The sequence below is a fragment of the Eublepharis macularius genome, chromosome 8, assembly GCF_028583425.1.
Source record: "Eublepharis macularius isolate TG4126 chromosome 8, MPM_Emac_v1.0, whole genome shotgun sequence".
Taxonomy (NCBI): domain Eukaryota; kingdom Metazoa; phylum Chordata; class Lepidosauria; order Squamata; family Eublepharidae; genus Eublepharis; species Eublepharis macularius.
The window spans coordinates 22,799,256-22,816,916 of NC_072797.1; the positions used below are offsets into that span (position 1 = coordinate 22,799,256).

Here is a 17,661-nt window from a genome sequence, read left to right on the forward strand (position 1 = left end):
TGCGTTCTTTACTCTCAGATCTACTTTTTAAACAAATCAATAGACAATATAGCCACTTGTCAATACCTGTTCATACACAAGTCAAGTAACAGAATTCTTCCACATACATAGTCATAAGAGGACCATCCGTATTATAATGCTTAAGTATATACAATTCTATAAATCTGTCCCATAATTGATTTTTTATATTAATTACTAGTTATATCATCCAAAGACTTCTCTTTGGGTGATATAACTAGTGGACATGACAACTGTATTCATATGAAAGGAGTTGCAGACACATTCTTGAAAAAGCAGCGGGAAACGAGGCAACAACAGGCCAGGTCCCTTGCTGGACGGTGTCTGGAATGATGAATTTCTTCTATATGAAAAATCCATGTGCTCAGAGGCCATCTTATTACTTCACAACAAAGACCAAGCTGGTTAACTTTAGCCCATCATAAAATTAGTTTGGATGGTGCTAGGAAATCACTTAGATGATCTTATCTCAGGTCCAGGTTGGCCACTTCCTAGATTCTTTGTTCTGTTGTATATCACAATTAAGACATGGCTGCCTAAAGAAGTGTGATTTGTTTGTGTCATTTGCTGGCCCTGTGTATGAAGAACAGGAGATCAACCCTTCGGCTCTCACTTTGTAGTATCTACTTAGAGCGACCCAACTTAAGCATAAGGCAAAAGTGAGAGGGGGGGAGGGAAGAAGACTAGAATCCTGCCTGCAGCATGGCACACACAAAGCTTATCTTGGAAGGCACATAGCTAATGTGGCTACTGACCACAACACCTGCTCAAGTCACTAGAGATGGGAAATTTATGATATCCTCCTTCTCTAGCAGCAAAGTGAGTCAGATCGTTGGGTGGCCTAGGGAGAAAAGCTTGTTGAGGGGGAGAATCTTGTATGTTGTGGTGTAGGGTGTCTGCTTTTTCTATTATGGGCCGTTCTCACACGTTTTTAAAATAGTGGAATACTCACGGAAGGCTGCTGGCTCCTTCGTGCGATTTTGATGCCATCCGTTTACAAAATGGAGGCAGTCAGTGATGACGGCGCTTTTGTGACGTTTTGTAAACGGATCAAAAATCGTGTGAGGAAGCCAGCAGCCTTCCATGAGTATCGCGCTGTTTTAAAGATGTACGAAAACGGCCATTGTTTCTTAGCATAAACTATTGATGCTGAGAGCCATTTAAAAAAGACTTGGAGCCACCTTCTGCTGAGTCACATTGGTCGATCAAGGTCCATGTGGATTACTGTGACCTGCAGCATCTCTCCGCAGAGGTCTTTCACATCACCTACAACCTGAGTCTTTTAGCTGGCGATGCAGGAGATTGAACATGGGACCTTCAGCATGCAAAGTAGTTGTTCTACCATTAAGACATGACCTTTTCCCAGTCAAATGCTATAGGAGATGTGGATGGCTCAGTAGCCAGATATCACCCTGGGGCCATATTATCTGACCACTGACATTTCAACCAGATTTTAATCAAGGTGCAGTTAAGAGGTTTCCCTGCCTTTTCACACATTAAGAGACAAATAGGAAAAGTTTTCACATTGGCTGATTCCGCACACATTGGATAATGCCCTTTGAATGCACTTTATCAATCGTTTGAGGTGGATTTTTTGTTCCGCACATGAAAAAATCCGTTCCAAATGATCTATAAAGAGGATTGGAAGTGCATTATCCAACGTGTGCAGAATCACTCATTGTAAGAGATAGAAACCCCTCTTGGATTGTTACAGACTGCCTGTGTGTGCTCCCTAATTTGAAGTCCTTATGGCTAGATGGCACCAAATCAGGTGCCACTTCACTGCCTGAATGATCCAAGGAACTGCCTGGGGCATCAAATCAGTGGTGGCCTGGGATGTGGCATGCATCTCCTACACCTGTACTACTGTCACCTATCCCAGCTCCAAAGTAGGCTGCAAAAGTGCCGCCTCTGGAACCTGTCTGACCAAACAAATGTAACACAGGAGGAAGGCAATTGGGGTGGCAAGGCACCTTGAGCTGCCTGTGCACCAATTTTTGTTACCACCCCTGATCATCCATGAGAAATGGACTTCCAACCACCTGCAGGCAATCTCGAGAGCAGTGAATGGTGTCGGTAGCCACCCTTCAGTAATGCTTTCTAAATTCTATAGATGATAATGAATAAGCCCAGGGCTTTTTTTCCAGCAGGAACGCGGTGGAATGGAGTTCCAGAACCTCTTGAAAATAGTCACATGGCTGGTGGCCCCGCCCCCTAATCTCCAGACAGAGGGGAGTTTAGATTGCCCTCCATGCCATGTGGCTCAGAGGGCAATTTAAACTCCCCTCTGTCTGGAGATCAGGGGGCGGGGCCACCAGTCATGTGACCATTTTCTCCGAGGGCAACCCACAGAGTTCCACCTCCTCTTTTCCTAGAAAAAAAGCCCTGAATAAGCCCATTGCTCTTATACCAGACAAAAATGAGTTCTCACAATAAACAAAGGCCACTATTCATTTTCTCTCCATGTGGTGACTTTTTGTAGTCACCCCTTTGTTAGAGATCTAGGTGGAATCCAGCCTTGTGAATGGACTTCAGAATTAGGCAGTTGCATTTGAACAGAGAACCAGGAATAGCAGCAGACCCACCTCACATGGGTGCAGTCTCTTTCCAAAGCTGGCTTTTTGCAAGATGGCAGCCCCGGTGAAAACCCAAGGAATTTCTGGGGAAGCAGTCATGAGCCATGTGCAGATTTTTGCCTTGCCTTGTTGCCTTATATCATGGTCTGTATCAGAAGAATTATCTAGAGTTGTTTGCTCTGCAGGCATCTTTCTGCAGAGCCCTTGTTCTCCTGTGGTCTAAACTTCTCTGTGCAATGAATAGTCCAGGAGACAATGACAGCATCTCTAATACATATTAGGCATTAATGTTTCTAGTTCACAGCCAATAAGTAGCCTTACAGTTTCACCTCTCTTCCACAGTGGATGCTTGTCGATTATGCAAGGTGCCTACATTGGAAGCCCTGATAAAACTGCTCCTATAAATTCTGATTCACGCAGCAGCTTTCAAATAGGCCCCAAACCCTCCTAGCATCTGGAGCGGCTGTTGGCACAGGCCGTTGCCATTGGAGAGCGCCTGCTGCCACACGTCCTTCTGGGAGAGACAGCTACGGCTGCGTTCTCCTGGCAAGATGAGTTGGGAAGGTGTTAGCATCTCCTTGCTGGGAGCAGTTCTGCAACTGCTTCCTGCCTCACATCAGCTGCCAGGACCAGCAGCTGCTATAAATGAGCCTTCTGTGTGTACTGGACCTAAAAACCAGAATGTTTCCTCACTGGCGTCTGTCCTTCATCTGTTTTGTGGTGAGACGCTTCTGACGTATTGGTTCCATTGTTTTTCAGGACCTGAAAGATCGCCTGTGGGATATATGTGAAAACAGAAGGGATGAAGCTGAGCAAGAGCGCAGCGATATCATGAACAACGGCTGGTTGCCAGATCGGATGGGGCTCCTGATTAATCACATCCTTTCACTTATGCAGGTCTGATAATAGATTAATATATATATATATATATATATATATATATATATATATCAGTGGCCCAAATGAGAGGGCTGATCTTCAGGTTGATGAATGTTGTGAAACCTTGATTTATTGGGCACCCCGGTCCTGAAGCTCTAAGTAAGCTGCTGTAGCAACAGTGGTTAAGTGGTTGGACTGCGAATCAGCACTCTACTGGTTTGAATCCCATGACTGCCACCACGAGCTCAGTAGGTGGCCTTGTGTAAGCCACTCTTCTCAGCCCCAGCTCCCCAGCTATATAATAACACTTTGTTCACCACCGTGGGTGAGGCACTAATCTGTCTAGCAGAGCAGTATATAAGCAGTTATTATTAAAATAACTTCAGCTAATTTCATTAAGTGGTGATACGGTATGTGCGGCCAGTGGATACATTTGTTCTTTGTTGCTACCCATTGACTGGACTTATTCTGTAGCTGGGCCTCAGTCCAAACATAGTTGCACACAACAATGTGCACTACAGCCTAAGGTTATAGTTTGGTTCCATTCACATTGGAATATAAATAGAAATGTGCCTACTTCCCGTTTGCATTATGTGGTGCCAGGGCATATTGGATGCCTCATTCATGAATGCGCATCACAATCCTGAAGTGCATCCAGATGTACATTCTCACCTAACCTGTGAGTCTAGTTCCCTGATTTCTCGAGGGGATTTGCACATCCCTGCACACATGTTTTCCTTTTCCAAACTGGGATGTTGTTGGTATTGGCTCAAAAAGCTGAGAAGAAACACAGTCTCATTGTGAAAGATTTAAGGGCAGTATATCAGATATGTGAGTTTGCACACTGATGGATAATCAGTGATTATCCATCAGTGCTCAAACTCCAGGTGATCAACATGCTCACAGGGTGGCACACAGGTAGCATGTAGCTGTCCAATCATATCCTCATCACCATGGCCTCGCTCTGCTTACTCCTCAGGCTTAGGATGCCCATATATGAGATAGCTATGCTGTGTTGTGACTGTGCTATTGAGTCACAGTCAATAATTGCCGGACAGCCATGGACAAGTCCATGACAGACACAGCAGTCCTCGTGCCTTCTCAATTCTTCAGAAAGTCTCAGTCATATCCGGAGTCTTTGGGTTGCCTGCAGTCTTTCATAGACTTTCCTGTGCTTTTATGTGCAACTAACTGTGGATTCACACCCGCAAAGAGTCTTGGAGCACGGGAGGGCTGTTGGGCAGGGATTCAGCTTGTGCACCACCTCCAAAACAGGAAACCTGGCAGAGCAGCAGGGAAGCCACAGCTAGTAGGACCCTTTTCAAGGCTTCCAGGTCAGGCTTGCTGTCTGGTTGGGGAATCTGCTGCAGCTCCTGTTCTTTGCCACTGATCTGCCTTATGGATCTTAACATGTGACCTTTTTTGGCGTCTTGGTTTGCTTAGCCCTGTCTCTGCACACATGCACACCTCAATCTATTTCCCCTCTGCTTTGCGTTGCTTTGGCCTTGGCTAGCTTTTAAAAAAAAAATTTCCCAGCCTTGCCTTCCTTTCAGGGCTTGATTTCCTAATTTGCCAGGAACCAGGTCTGATGCGGAGCTGAAGAGCGGCAGGCTTCGGCTTGGTGGTTATTCTACACACTTAGATTTTTACTCTGCGTTGGTTTTTCTTCCTTTTGTGACTGTGGTTTTGTGAATTTTCCCATCAGTATTCAGAACCGGGTTTTGTTTGGTTTTTTCAGTTATATATTCAGAGGTTTCTGTTCTAATAATATATCAAAGTGCGACAGGTGCATAAAGTTTCTTGGCTGCATTCTGATAGGGTTCATCTTCTGAACCTGGCAAAATCCACTTGATGAAATGCTGCTGTGAAACAGCACAGTTTTTCTAGTTCTTTCATAAGTGTATTTTAGACTGCTGTTCAAAGGTGGTTAGTATCTGTGATGCAAAGACCTGTAACAATATTGGATTGTTTCGAAAAGTAGAATGACCTCTAGGCCTTATGCAGATGCTGCCTACTGCCAGTGCCTTAACCATAGTTAAGTGTGAACCATGGTTAAGGGGCACTGCTACCCTTTAGAAACCCCCTGTCCCAAATTCTTCCTTCCTCCCCCCTCACCATCATTGGCTATTCATTATTTCTCTATTATAATGTTAATTTTGGCTGTCTCTTTTCAAAGTTTGAAGCTGATTACAAGTGGATTTAGGAGTAAGCCCTGGTTAGTATCAGGTAGTGTTGGTACATGACCCACTATGCTGAAGGTGAATTGAAGGAGAGCAGGGAAGAAGGAAAGTGTGTATGCTATGGCTGCTTCCACACACGTTGGATAATGCACTTTCAATGCTCTTTAGTGATCATTTGGAACTGGGCTTTCACGTGCGGAACAAAAAATCCACTTCCAAAGGATTGCTAAAGTGCACTGAAAGTGCATTATCCAATGTGTGTGGAAACGGCCTTTGTCTAATCCCAACAAGGGTTTCTAAAACCCTTGATCTAAATAGATCTGAAATTTTTATAACAGTATAGTTTGGTACACTGGATTTTTTGGTTGTATGTCATTCTTGGTTATATGTTCCATCATATTGGATCTTAAAATTATTTAAGGACTGGGAGTGTTGTATTAATCAAATGCTGCAAAATATTGCTATATGTGCAATCTGTTAAGATAAACAAAAAAACTGATTAAAAATGTAATCTTTCCTTGTATGTATGAAGTATGAACTGGACCGTTTCCAAGAAACCAAGAGACTTTTACATGACTATTATAGAGGAATGGAAGGCAAAATCCCTACGGAAACCAACACAGAGTTTACCAGAATACCACTAACGGACCTGATTCAAATAGATGAAGAGGGCAAGATTAAAATGTACAGTTAAAATTGTAACATTGCAATAATTACGAAATATGTATGTGTGTGGTGAATTGACAGGGAATACTGTTGTGTGCATAGGACGTATGCTAGAAGAGGTAAAAGTAGCATCTGTAGATATTGAAGTGTGGGGGTATACAAAACTTAATGTTAAATATATGTCCAAGTTTCACATCTCAAAAATATCTAGTACATTTCTATCGCACCCTCCTTCCAAGAAGTTTGGCGCAGAGGGCAATCTCAACTCCCCTCTGTCTGGAGATCAGGGGGCGGGGCCACCAGCCATGTGACCATTTTCAAGAGGTTCCGGAACTCCGTTCCACCACGTTCCTGCTGAAAAAAAGCCCTGGTGATTGGCCCGGGGCTTCCCAGACAGCTTCATGGCAGAGTAGGAATGCTGCAATTGTTTGCAGTGGTGATAAAAATAATATAAATATAGACTCAGGATAGCTAAATGTTGATACAGCTAATGGGATACTTGCTCCTGTGCATGCCTGCTCAGAAGCAAGTCCCTTTGAGTTCAGTGAGGTTGACAAGATGTGCAGGCTCTACACAGAGAGCAGGGACTGGGCCCATGCCTGCTTGCCCCAGTCTTTACTTACATGTTTCTGTTAGCCTTGCTTATATACCTTCCAACTATATGTGCTTAGGCTCCGTCCATGTGATTAGTAATACTTTTTTCCTAGATCCAGAAGAGTTAGCCATGTTGGTCTGTAGTTGCAAAATAGTAAAAGAGTCCAGTAGCACCTTTAAGACAAACCAACTTTATTGTAGCATAAGCTTTCGAGAACCACAGCTCTCTGTGTGTCTGATGGAGAGGGCTGTGGTTCTCAAAAGCTGATGCTACAATAAAGTTGGTTAGTCTTAAAGGTGCTACTGGACTCTTATACTTTTTCCCTAGGGTTTTCAGTGGCACAGATGGAGCCGATGCATGTTTTCTTTCTAAGACATAGACTTGGTGCTGATGTGGGTCTGAACATGCATAGGGGCTGGGGCAAGTGGGCATGATCCCACTGTACACACAGGGCAATGTCACTTACACAGGACTCTTGTGAATAACTCACAATGATGTTCTATCATAAAGTTAAACAAATAATCAGATTCCTTAATTGCTCCCTCTCCTTAATTCCTCCTCAAATCCAGATAAGAAAAATAGTCCATTGTTTACTATGATGCTGTTGAGTTCAGTTTCCATACTATGCTCTACTTCACAGATTCTAGAAGCGACACCAAGAAGTGAGAGCAAAACTTCCTTCTCCTGCAACACAGAAAGTGCATTAGTGTGCATTGAGACCTGCATTTATAGCACAATCAACCAGCCAGAGAAGGGTGGATAGATCATTGTTTGGGGCTTGGTTGTAGGGTTGTCAAGCCCAGCCGGCAAATAATGGGAGACTGGGGAGGGGGACATGGGGAGGAAGCCATCATCAACAGCATGACAGCACTTCTAGGGTTTTCCCAGAAGTGGTGTCATGCCTCTTTAGGAATCACCAAAAATAATTTGGTAAAGATTTTTGCAATTCCTAGAGAAGTGTGGCAACACTTCCAGATTTTTTCCCTAGAGCTATGACATGACACCCTTGGCCCAATGGCCATTTAAATCTGCTCAGAGTGGCATTGGGAAATGAAAGGTGGAGCAAAGAATCCCCTGCCAAGGGAATGGCAACTCTACTTGGTTATGAGTATCCCACTTGCTCCAGTCCTTAAACCCTCATTGCCTTCATTGGACTTAGAAATTTAGAACTCTCCTTGTATTGTAAGTGTTGTAACAAAGCTTGTTCCTGCACCCTGGTTTGCTCGTGTAGTCTGTATTTTAAAATTTAGTCTACATGTCTACACATCAGGCCTCACTGGTTTAGTTTGCCTCAGGTTATGTTTGCAATGTAGGGAAACCATGCTGAAGAAGATGATGAACACCCATTGTGAGAAATGCAAGACTAAGGTTGTTTGTCTTTTTCTTCTTTTTTAAAAAAAGAATCCCTTTATTAGCTCGCAAGTGTCCTTCTCCAGAGATAGTACTTACCAAGCTAAAAAGCAAAGCATTTCAAGCAAAGAATGCAAAGGAGGATTATCCGACTTCTGAAGGTGCCTTGTTCAATTTTAGTTCTGATGAGAAACTGATCTCTGAGACTTGGCACAACGCTGTCGTTACAATATCTCATATGGTAAGAAAAGTCTTGGTTTATCCCAGGGCTGAAATGCTGCACATTTTGAGTATCTGTGTCAAGAGTGCTGCTCAGGGGACTCTGTATCAGACCAAAGCTCTGTTATCAACAGACTTGTTAAATTAAGACTGCAAGCATTATTTGGTTGATCTTATCAGTGGAGTTTAGTTTTAATCAAGCTTAGAGCTATACGTTCATCTAATTTTTTTGCATCTGACTTTCCGCTAATGTTTCCATTAAAAGGAAATAAAATTAAGGTGGGCGACTATTGAACTATGGCTTTTAAAACAACTTTATCATACATCAGTATCTCAAAGAGGCAGCTGTGATTGGTAATATGGGACATCCATTGTCATTTACTCAATTAATGAACTGCTGCACCAATTGAAAAGCAGTTTCTTTATCAGTGGGTAGTGCTAGTTTACTTCAGTTGTTTACCTTCCTAAATGGCAGAGTTTAACATACAAACTATTTTTCTATTTGTCCATCTATCTAAATAATCACTTATCACAAAAAAGCAGATCACTGAAGGATGACCAGTTATAACTGCTGAGTACTATGCTTGCATGAGGAGCTGATCAGGACACTCCCTGGTGAGGAGCTGCCTGCAGCCCTCATCAGGGAGTGTCCAGAGTGCTTGTGGGTTCAATGGCACACAGGATATTGCTGCTGAAAAGCTGACTGCAAGGGCTGGAGTTATGGCCCTCTTACCTCCGCCATCTGTCCACCAAGAGAACTAGTTCCCTTTCCTGTCTCAGCAGTGGATGCTGTTAGTTCTTCACAAACCTGCTGCATGAACTGAACTTGCCAATAAATGAAAATTTACTATTCCAGTTTTCTTCTTTTTAACATTTTTAAAAATATTGTCGATCCATAAAGCAACGAGAGAATGATAGTTTTTCAGAATGCTGCATTGCCATTCCCGATTGCTTCTACTAAACTGTAACTGTTAAAATTAAGGTTAGTACTGAAATGCAAGTAAGAGAGGCTGAAGAAGAAAAAGAGCGCCTGCAGCAAGAAATAAAAGAGAAAGAACACCAGAAATTTTCCCAAGCAGCTGCTGGCAAAGGTGGAAAAGAAGGCAAAGGGGGAAAGGGCGGAAAAGGCGGAAAAGAGGGAAAAGGTGGAAAGGAGGCAAAGGGGGCTGGAAAGGAGGCCAAAGATAGCAAAAAAGGAAAAAAGAAAGGTAAGAAAAGGTGCAACTGTTTCTTTTTTACAAAGTAGTTCTGAATGAACAAAATCACACGCTCGAGAAAACTGAAAGGTTTGATTGCAGCACTGATCTTGATGCTGCTCTTGCCACACACAAAGAGCAGAGAATGGAGAGACTTCACACATACTTCTTTTATATATTTTATTTTATTCTTACCTTTTCTCCTTAAACACAACCCAGGTCGTTTTCACACGTCTTTACCCTCAGGCAAAATTGCACAAAACTCACGGAACGAGGGCATCTTCATGGCATGATTTTTGACATCACCCTGTCATGATTCCATTCCGTGGCGCGATGATGTCAGAAATCACGCCATGAAGACACCCTCGTTCCCTGAGTTTTGTGCAATTTTGGGCCAGGGGAAAGACGTGAAAACGACCCCAAATAGGCTCATCGCATCCCCTCCTCCACCTTATTCTCTCAACAGTAACCCTGTGAGGTAGGATATGCTGAAACGGTAATGGGCTCAAGGTCAGTCAGCAAGTTTTCATGGCACAGTGGGGTTTGACACCCGATTGCCCCAGATCTTGGTTTGACACTCTAACCACTGCACCACATTTACTCTCAAAACCTCTAGTCCTCCACCGGACATTCTTCATTTATAATTACGCTTTTGTTCTTTATTTAGAAAGTTTATATGCCATCGCTCTAGACTCCAGAGAGCTCCTTGAGGCAGCTCAAACAATAAAAACAGTACAATAAAGATAACAACAACAGCATCACATTATCAATAATATACAAGTTATGAAAGCAGCATAAAGCAACATGCGGCAGCCTAAAACCATATCCATCAAACCATCCTCAGAGTGCAAAAACAGTTTTTAAAATGCCTCTTGGATCAAGGCACTGGTAAACAGAAACATTTTAGCCTAAAGGACAGAAAGGTCAACATCAGATAAGACTCTAGGGAGTAATGCACAGAAGCCACCAAATACTTGTAGGTGGGGAAGAGGAAGGTACCAGATTTTGCAGAATGGTAAAACATCGTTGCACAAAGTCTAGGCATTTTGGTGGAATACGGCATGGAAGCAATCTTCTCTCTCATACATGATGGTAAAATGAATCATGCCTTAGAGAAGGAAGGGAAACGTGTGTAGCAGGAAGCCATCTTTTCTGACCCTCCGACGTCATGCTATCAGGCCAAGAACCAATGAGGGCATGCTTGGTTAATTGGCAGTGCTAGCCATATGAAATTAAGCAGTACAACGAGGGAGGGTGAAAGCCAGGCTCCTCAAGGTCGCTTCCCTTGTGGATCGGCAGAGGCCCACCAGTGTTAGAAATTAACAGGCCAGCACATTTTTCTCAGCTAGGCCGGAGCCAAGCCTGCAGCTGAGAAACTTACAACTGAACCACAGTTTAGTGACACTGACCAAGATACTAAAAGTTGAACAGGCCTGTTTCTTTCAATCACAAACTTGGAGACCACCTAAAATTTCCAGAGATTTTCTGTCCACAGAAGCACGATTTCCCTCTCCCTCTTGCTGCAGCCCAATATTCACCTTGAAATGGTGCTCCTGGGGATGGGGTATCTCTAGGAACAGTGGGCAGGGGGGGAGATAGAGCTTTGCCATGGGACGGGGAATCCACAGGAATTTTACGCAAGTTTCAATCCATAGTGTAACCCATAGTGCGTATTCTGAAATTGTGAAAAAAAATTAATGGGATGAAAGTTTGAGTGAAACAGTTGTTTTTGGAAAAATGCCCGAAATGTTAGCTGTTCAGTGTTAGCAACTGGTGTTGCAATGATTCGGTAACACACATTTTAACACTTCAAAGAATGTATGGATGCAGTACTATGTGAAAATTCTCTCTTCCCTGCAGACTCTCCATCTGTGGTTGAACCAACACCAATTACTCTATCCCCAGAGGAATTAAAAAAACAAGAATTGAAACTTAAATTGAAGCAGGAATTTTTTGCGGCACTGGAGCTAGAAGGTATGCATTAATTTGAAAAATAAGCTCAAACACTGAATAAGTTCAGTGTTTGCAATTTGTGCTACTGAAACAGAAAAGTACTGAGAAAAGTCATCATCAATGAATGTTCAACCACCATTAAGGCTAAGCATAGTTTGTTGCCTTTAGTCTTCGTTATAAGATCCAAAACATGCAGTAAAACTATAGTGTAAGTTGCTAAACTATGCTGTTCCCCAAGAAGCTGTGTATAAAGATACAACAGTAAAATCTGCAGGTCTGTGAGCAGAGATGCCATAGAGGTAGGGAAATTGCCCTAACCATGATTTTCTCAGTAGAGATGTAGCACTTTACCATGGTTGGCATGAACCCTGATTTCCAAACTATAGTAGCCCTTTTCAGTTGTTACACTTTGCTACATATTTTAGACACATGGTGCATGTGATCTTTCAGAGATATGTGATCACTATTTTGCCTGAAAGGGGTAACGCGCATATTTATACTTTCAGTTTCAGTAAACAAGAACTAGAACTTATAGAAAAGCACAGCCTGCTGAGCCAGACCAGTAGTTCATCTAGATCAGCATAGTGTTTCGCATAACAGCCCACCAGTTGCCATGGAGGGCCAAACAAACAAGGCACAGAGGTTGAGGCTTTCCCACTGCTGCCTAGAGGTGGGCACGAATCACAATACAAAGCAAAAAAAAAATGCACGAACCGGACCAATTAGTGGTTCTTGAAAACGCAGTTTGTGGGGCTGCATTTTCCATGAATTCCACAACTTTTTTGCCTGGTTCGTGAGAGTCGTGAGCGGTTGGTGAAGCCAGACAGGCTGGCGCTGCTGCCCACACAGGGTGTGTGAAATTGACAGCCCTGTTCTGCCACCCACAAATGGCAGGAGAAGGGGGCTGTCTGTTTCAAACGACCTGTGCTGGGTTCAGCCGATCGGCGGAAGCCATTGCGGGGTGTGTGAAACTGACAGCCCCATTCTCCTGCCACCAGCGAGCGCCAGGAAAAGGGGGCTGTCTGTTTCAAACACCCCGCACCGGCTTCACCCGATTGGATGAAGCCTGCATAGGGTGTTTTGAAACTGACAGCCTTCATCTGCCGGTTGCAAGCAACAGAGGAAGGCTGTGACTTTCAAATGCCCTGTGCTGGCTTCGCCCAATCAGATGAAGCCAGCTTGGGGTGTTTGAAACTGACAGCCTTTTCCTGCCGCTTCCGGGCAACAGGAGAAGGGGGCTGTCAGTTTCAAACACCCCACGCCAGCTTCAGCAGTTGGTGCTGGGTGTTTGAAATGCCACAAACCACGAACCATGAACCGATTCGTGAACTAGGAAAAGTTCGTGGAAGTTCGTGGTTCATGGAACGTGATGAACCACGAATCACGTGTTTTGGGGTATTTCGGTTTGTGCCCATGTCTACTGCTGCCTACAAGGACTGGTATTCAGAAGTTGGTGTCTTGTCCTTTCTGACAAAATGGTAATTGTGTATATCACGAGAATTGCATGTAGCATATGCTCACCATTTGCACAATAAAATTTAACGTCTGAAAAGGGCTAGTTTCTCATCAAGTTTGATGCCAATCCACGACTGAGGTGTTGATATCCACATGTAATACTTAATCGTGGATGAGCATTTGCAGATTCACAGGCTCAGGTCAGTTTCCCAAACAAAGATTGGTTTCCAAACTTGTGAAATTAGTTGCTGAGTGTTTTCATTTCTATTTATTCCAAACCAACTTTTTCAATAGCGGATGCTGCAAAATCTCGACTTGAGCTGATAAAAATTAAAGCACATTACTTCATTCAAGATCTAATCTCGAAAACTGAACTAACATACAGGAATATGGAAAAATGGCTTGGAGAGAGATACCTGGCTGAAATGTCCAGGTAATGGTTAATTTTGATGAAGCATAGTAACTGGATTTGGTAAATGACTGGACCAAGAAACAGGATAAAGCAGCAATCTGGAGGGAAATCTTTCATTTGCACTCTCTCTAACACATGCCCATAACTGTGGGTTGGATCCAGCCAGCTTTTTCAGTCAATCTTGCATACTTGCCCTACTTACTACATCCCCCATCCCATGTGGCTTGTGTACACACAGATCCCATGATCCCCAACGTAACCTTTGGGGGGTGGTCAAATGGGATCTCTCCTTCCTTTTTCACCAGCAGAGAAATTGGTTGGATCTAACCCTGTGTCTCTACACAGACTTCTTTTATTAATTCTAACTACTTTTCCACCAATGGTCTCCAAACCTGTACATCCACAAAAATAAACACAGGGATAAATTACAAAATCAGCTATAGTAACACCAACATCATCAATAACAGGCCAAAAACACAGAGAGTCCCATAATTATTAGAGGTGTACATAGAAAGTATTTTATTTTATTTCTGCACTTGTTTTCATGTTCAAGACCTCCCATTGATTCATTTAGTTGTTAATTCGTTTTTTAATTACTTATTTGCTAATTTTCATTGTTCACTAGTCTTCTTCTTCCTGTAGCTGGGTTGTTTTGCTTGGAATATTTGCGTGTTCTGCTATTCCCATGAGGCATCATACCTGTCAGATTTCAAGGAGAATGGAAACAGGGTGCCAATTTTAGAGGCAATTTTTAAAAAGTGAACTCTTTTATAAATTGATGGTTGTTGTGGGTTTTCCGGGATGTATCGCCGTGGTCTTGGCATTGTAGTTCCTGACATTTCGCCAGCAGCTGTGGCTGGCATCTTCAGAGGTGTGTCACTCGTGACACCGAGAGATCTCTGTCTTTTGGTGCTACACCTCTGAAGATGCCAGCCACAGCTGCTGGCGAAATGTCAGGAACTACAATGCCAAGACCACGGCAATACAGCCCGGAAAATCCACAACAACCATCATTCTCCGGCCGTGAAAAGCCTTCGACAATATATCTTTTATAAATTGTCCTACTGAATTCCACAAGAGATCTAGACAGCCTTTCCCTGTCTGTAAAGTCTGGCTTGTTGCTTTGTACACGGTTCTGTCAGTTCCACTGCTGTCTCTTTCCCCCACTCCTTGTAACCTTTCTCTGAACACTATGTACTGTTCTAGCCAAATTATCTAACCCATTCATTTTGGTTTTTCCCATTCATTTCTATTGTAAAAACAAATCTATTCCTGTTTTAAACAAATGCACACCTCTAATAATGATAATGATGGCAAAAGCTTCAGAGAAGAACACAGGGTTTGCCCAGGCACCTAAAAGGCGAAAGTGGGGGCACCGAAGGAATGCCTCTGGGTCTCTCTAGATGTGCAGATTTTGAAAGAGTTGGGTTCCCCAGACCCAGCTCAAGTTCCCACATCCATAGAGCAGTTAAAAAGTAAATGGCTGTTAAAAAAATAGAGCCCAAACAGCCTCAGAATGCCTCTGGGAGGGGAGGAGGGATCTCCCCCCCCCAAGCTGTTTCCCCATGCCACAATAACATCAAAAGGGGGGGGTCCCCTTTTGCTTTTAATTTTGTCGTATGTTATGCAAATAGATAGACCAGGTTAAATGGAATATATGGGAGGAGGTTGAAACGACTTCATGTTTCAAGTATAATATTTTTTTTAAAATTCACCCTTACTTAGAGCAAGGAGGACAACGAGATCTTGCTTGAGAATCTCAGTGGTTTCGTCATGATAAAGATACAGGGAGAACAGGAAGAAGCGTATGTCTCACCGCTTCCTCTTTCTCCCACTTGTCCATCAACCTTCTTTCTTTGATAATCAAGGTAGTAACTGCAGAGCCAGCACCCAGGGCAACCCAAGTCCAGTGGCGCCCCAGGAGTGTGTGATGGCATCAATTTTGTGACGTCATCATACAGAGCGCCTCCCTGGGAGCAGGCCACCTGCACTGCCGCTGGAGGGCCAGGTGCGTGCAGCAAGCCAGCCGCCCTGTCAGCGTAGCAGGCACACAGTGCAGGTGGCTTCCCAGCCCTTCTGTGCCACCACCTGCACTGCTGCTGGAGGGCTGGGTGTGCGCGGCAAGCCGGCCACTCCATCAGCGCATGGCGCAGGCAGCTTCCCAGCCCTCCTGAGCCGCCGCCTGTGCTGCTGCCAGAGGACCGGGAGCATGCACTCTTGGCCAGCAGCCGCTCCAGCACTCTTGGCCAGCAGCCGCTCCAGCACCCTCTGTTTGCCAGTGCCGGAGGCAAGCGACCCCCCCCCCCCGCCCCCCGTAGATCCAGCCCTGAGTAACTGAGGGTTCCTAGGTGGTCTTTTGTCCAGGCACTGCCCAGACCATGTCTATGTAACTTTTAGCAAAATTACTGCAGCCTTCAAACTATAGTCCTCCTGGTATACCCACCTTTTGCTTCTCTCTGTCCTGATCCCTCCTCCTCTTGTTTTCCAGGTGGTGAGTGGCTGAGAGGCTGGCAAGTTGGTGTGCAATTGAGGGTGCTTGAATCCACTTGTAGGAAAATTGAGCCCCCTTCCTTTCTATGTTTCAGGAAGCCATCCACCAGTCAGACTATTGTGTACTGCATAAACTCCCTCAGTGGTCTGACTTCCTGAAAGTGGAGTGCATATGTTCCACATGTCCCAGCCCCCACTAATTCCCTCTAGCTTGGCCAGGTTGTTTGATATTTCTGCAGGAATGAACAGCCAAATGCATGGGTGAGAGACCCTGAGAGCTTTACAAGAAAAAGAGATCCTTATTAACTAACAAACGTCCTGTACAGACCAAGAGCACAAAAGCACAGCAATAGATATCAGAGCACAGTACGGGTATTACAGAGAAGAAGGAAATAAAAGGCAAAAGGAATAGTGGCTAAGTTATACTGATTACTGAGTTGCCTTGGCATTTCTCTCAGGGAAATAGGCTCCTGAACACCAGTAGTGCACCTGATTGGTCAAGGGCAACTTGGCAGGGAATGCCGCTGGAGGGCCAGGTGCTTGCAGCAAGCCAGCCCCCCCGTCAGTGCGGCAGGTGCACAGCGTAGGCAGCTTCCCAGCCCTCCTGTGCCACTGCCCGCACTGCTGCTGGAGGGCTGGGTGTGCGCAGCAAGCCAGCTGCTCCGTCAGCGCATGGCACGGGCAGCTTCCCAGCCCTCCCGCGCCGCCACTCGTGCTGCTGGAAATGAGAGCCAGTTTGGTGTAGTGGTTAGGAGCGCGGGACTCTAATCTGGAGAGCCGGGTTTGATTCCCCACTCCTCCACTTGAAGCCAGCTGGGTGACCTTGGGCTAGTCACAGCTCTCTGGAGCTCTCTCAGCCCCACCCACCTCACAGGGTGTTTTGTTGTAGGGATAGTAATGACATACTTTGTAAACCGCTCTGAGTGAGCATTAAGTTGTCCTGAATGGCGGTATAAATTGAATGTTATTATTATTATAAGTCAGCAGGAATGCTAAAACAAAGGGTGGTGCAGATTTCAAGTCTGTTCTTTCCTGCCTCTCTGGTCTTGGCATGCTTCTCACTTGGTGAACTGGACATTTAAGTGTTTCCCTTCTAAGGGCTTCTGTGGGATCCATCCTGTACCAGGGCAATGAATTACCCATTTCCTGCCAAGCCACCCTTGACCAATCAGGTGCACTACTGGTATTCAGGACTTCAGTCTGGATTATCCATCTGAACAGAGTGAGGGTAGCCAAACAGGTTTCTTTCTCTCCCACCCATTTGTCACCAAAAATGAGTATGTTTCCTTACTAAAGATAGGCACAAACCGAAATATGAACCAGAGTTCATCACAAACTGGGACTTTTTTTGGTTCGCAAACAGGTGGTTCGTCGGGTCACATTTTTGACAAACCGCAACGGACTGCTATGATTTTTAGGCTGGTTCATTTGGTTCATTTTTCGGTTCGTCACTGCAGACAGCCTGGCACTGATCAATCAGTTTCCTAGGGCAACGGGGGGGGGGGGTTCTGCAGACGTTCTGCTGCCCCAGAAGTGATGTATTCACAAACCAAATGAACCAGTTCATGAACCAGGCAATTTCATGCCAGTTCGTGGTTTGTGAAACGTGAAGAACCACAAATTGCAACGAGCCACCATCCTGGTTCATGCCAACCTGTATTCCTGACTTGAG

The 17,661-nt window shown here is 44.4% G+C and overlaps 1 protein-coding gene across 1 annotated transcript in view; it reads left to right on the top strand.

Annotated features, from left to right (window-relative positions):
• LOC129334502 (sperm flagellar protein 2-like) overlaps window positions 1-17,661 on the top strand; it is a 71,408-nt gene that overhangs the window by 11,072 nt on the left and 42,675 nt on the right. Inside the window, exons 7-12 of the mRNA XM_054986651.1 lie at window positions 3,354-3,491; window positions 6,186-6,337; window positions 8,316-8,505; window positions 9,466-9,691; window positions 11,540-11,653; window positions 13,382-13,520. Coding sequence (XP_054842626.1) covers window positions 3,354-3,491; window positions 6,186-6,337; window positions 8,316-8,505; window positions 9,466-9,691; window positions 11,540-11,653; window positions 13,382-13,520 — 959 coding nt within the window. The remainder of the gene's footprint in view (window positions 1-3,353; window positions 3,492-6,185; window positions 6,338-8,315; window positions 8,506-9,465; window positions 9,692-11,539; window positions 11,654-13,381; window positions 13,521-17,661) is intronic.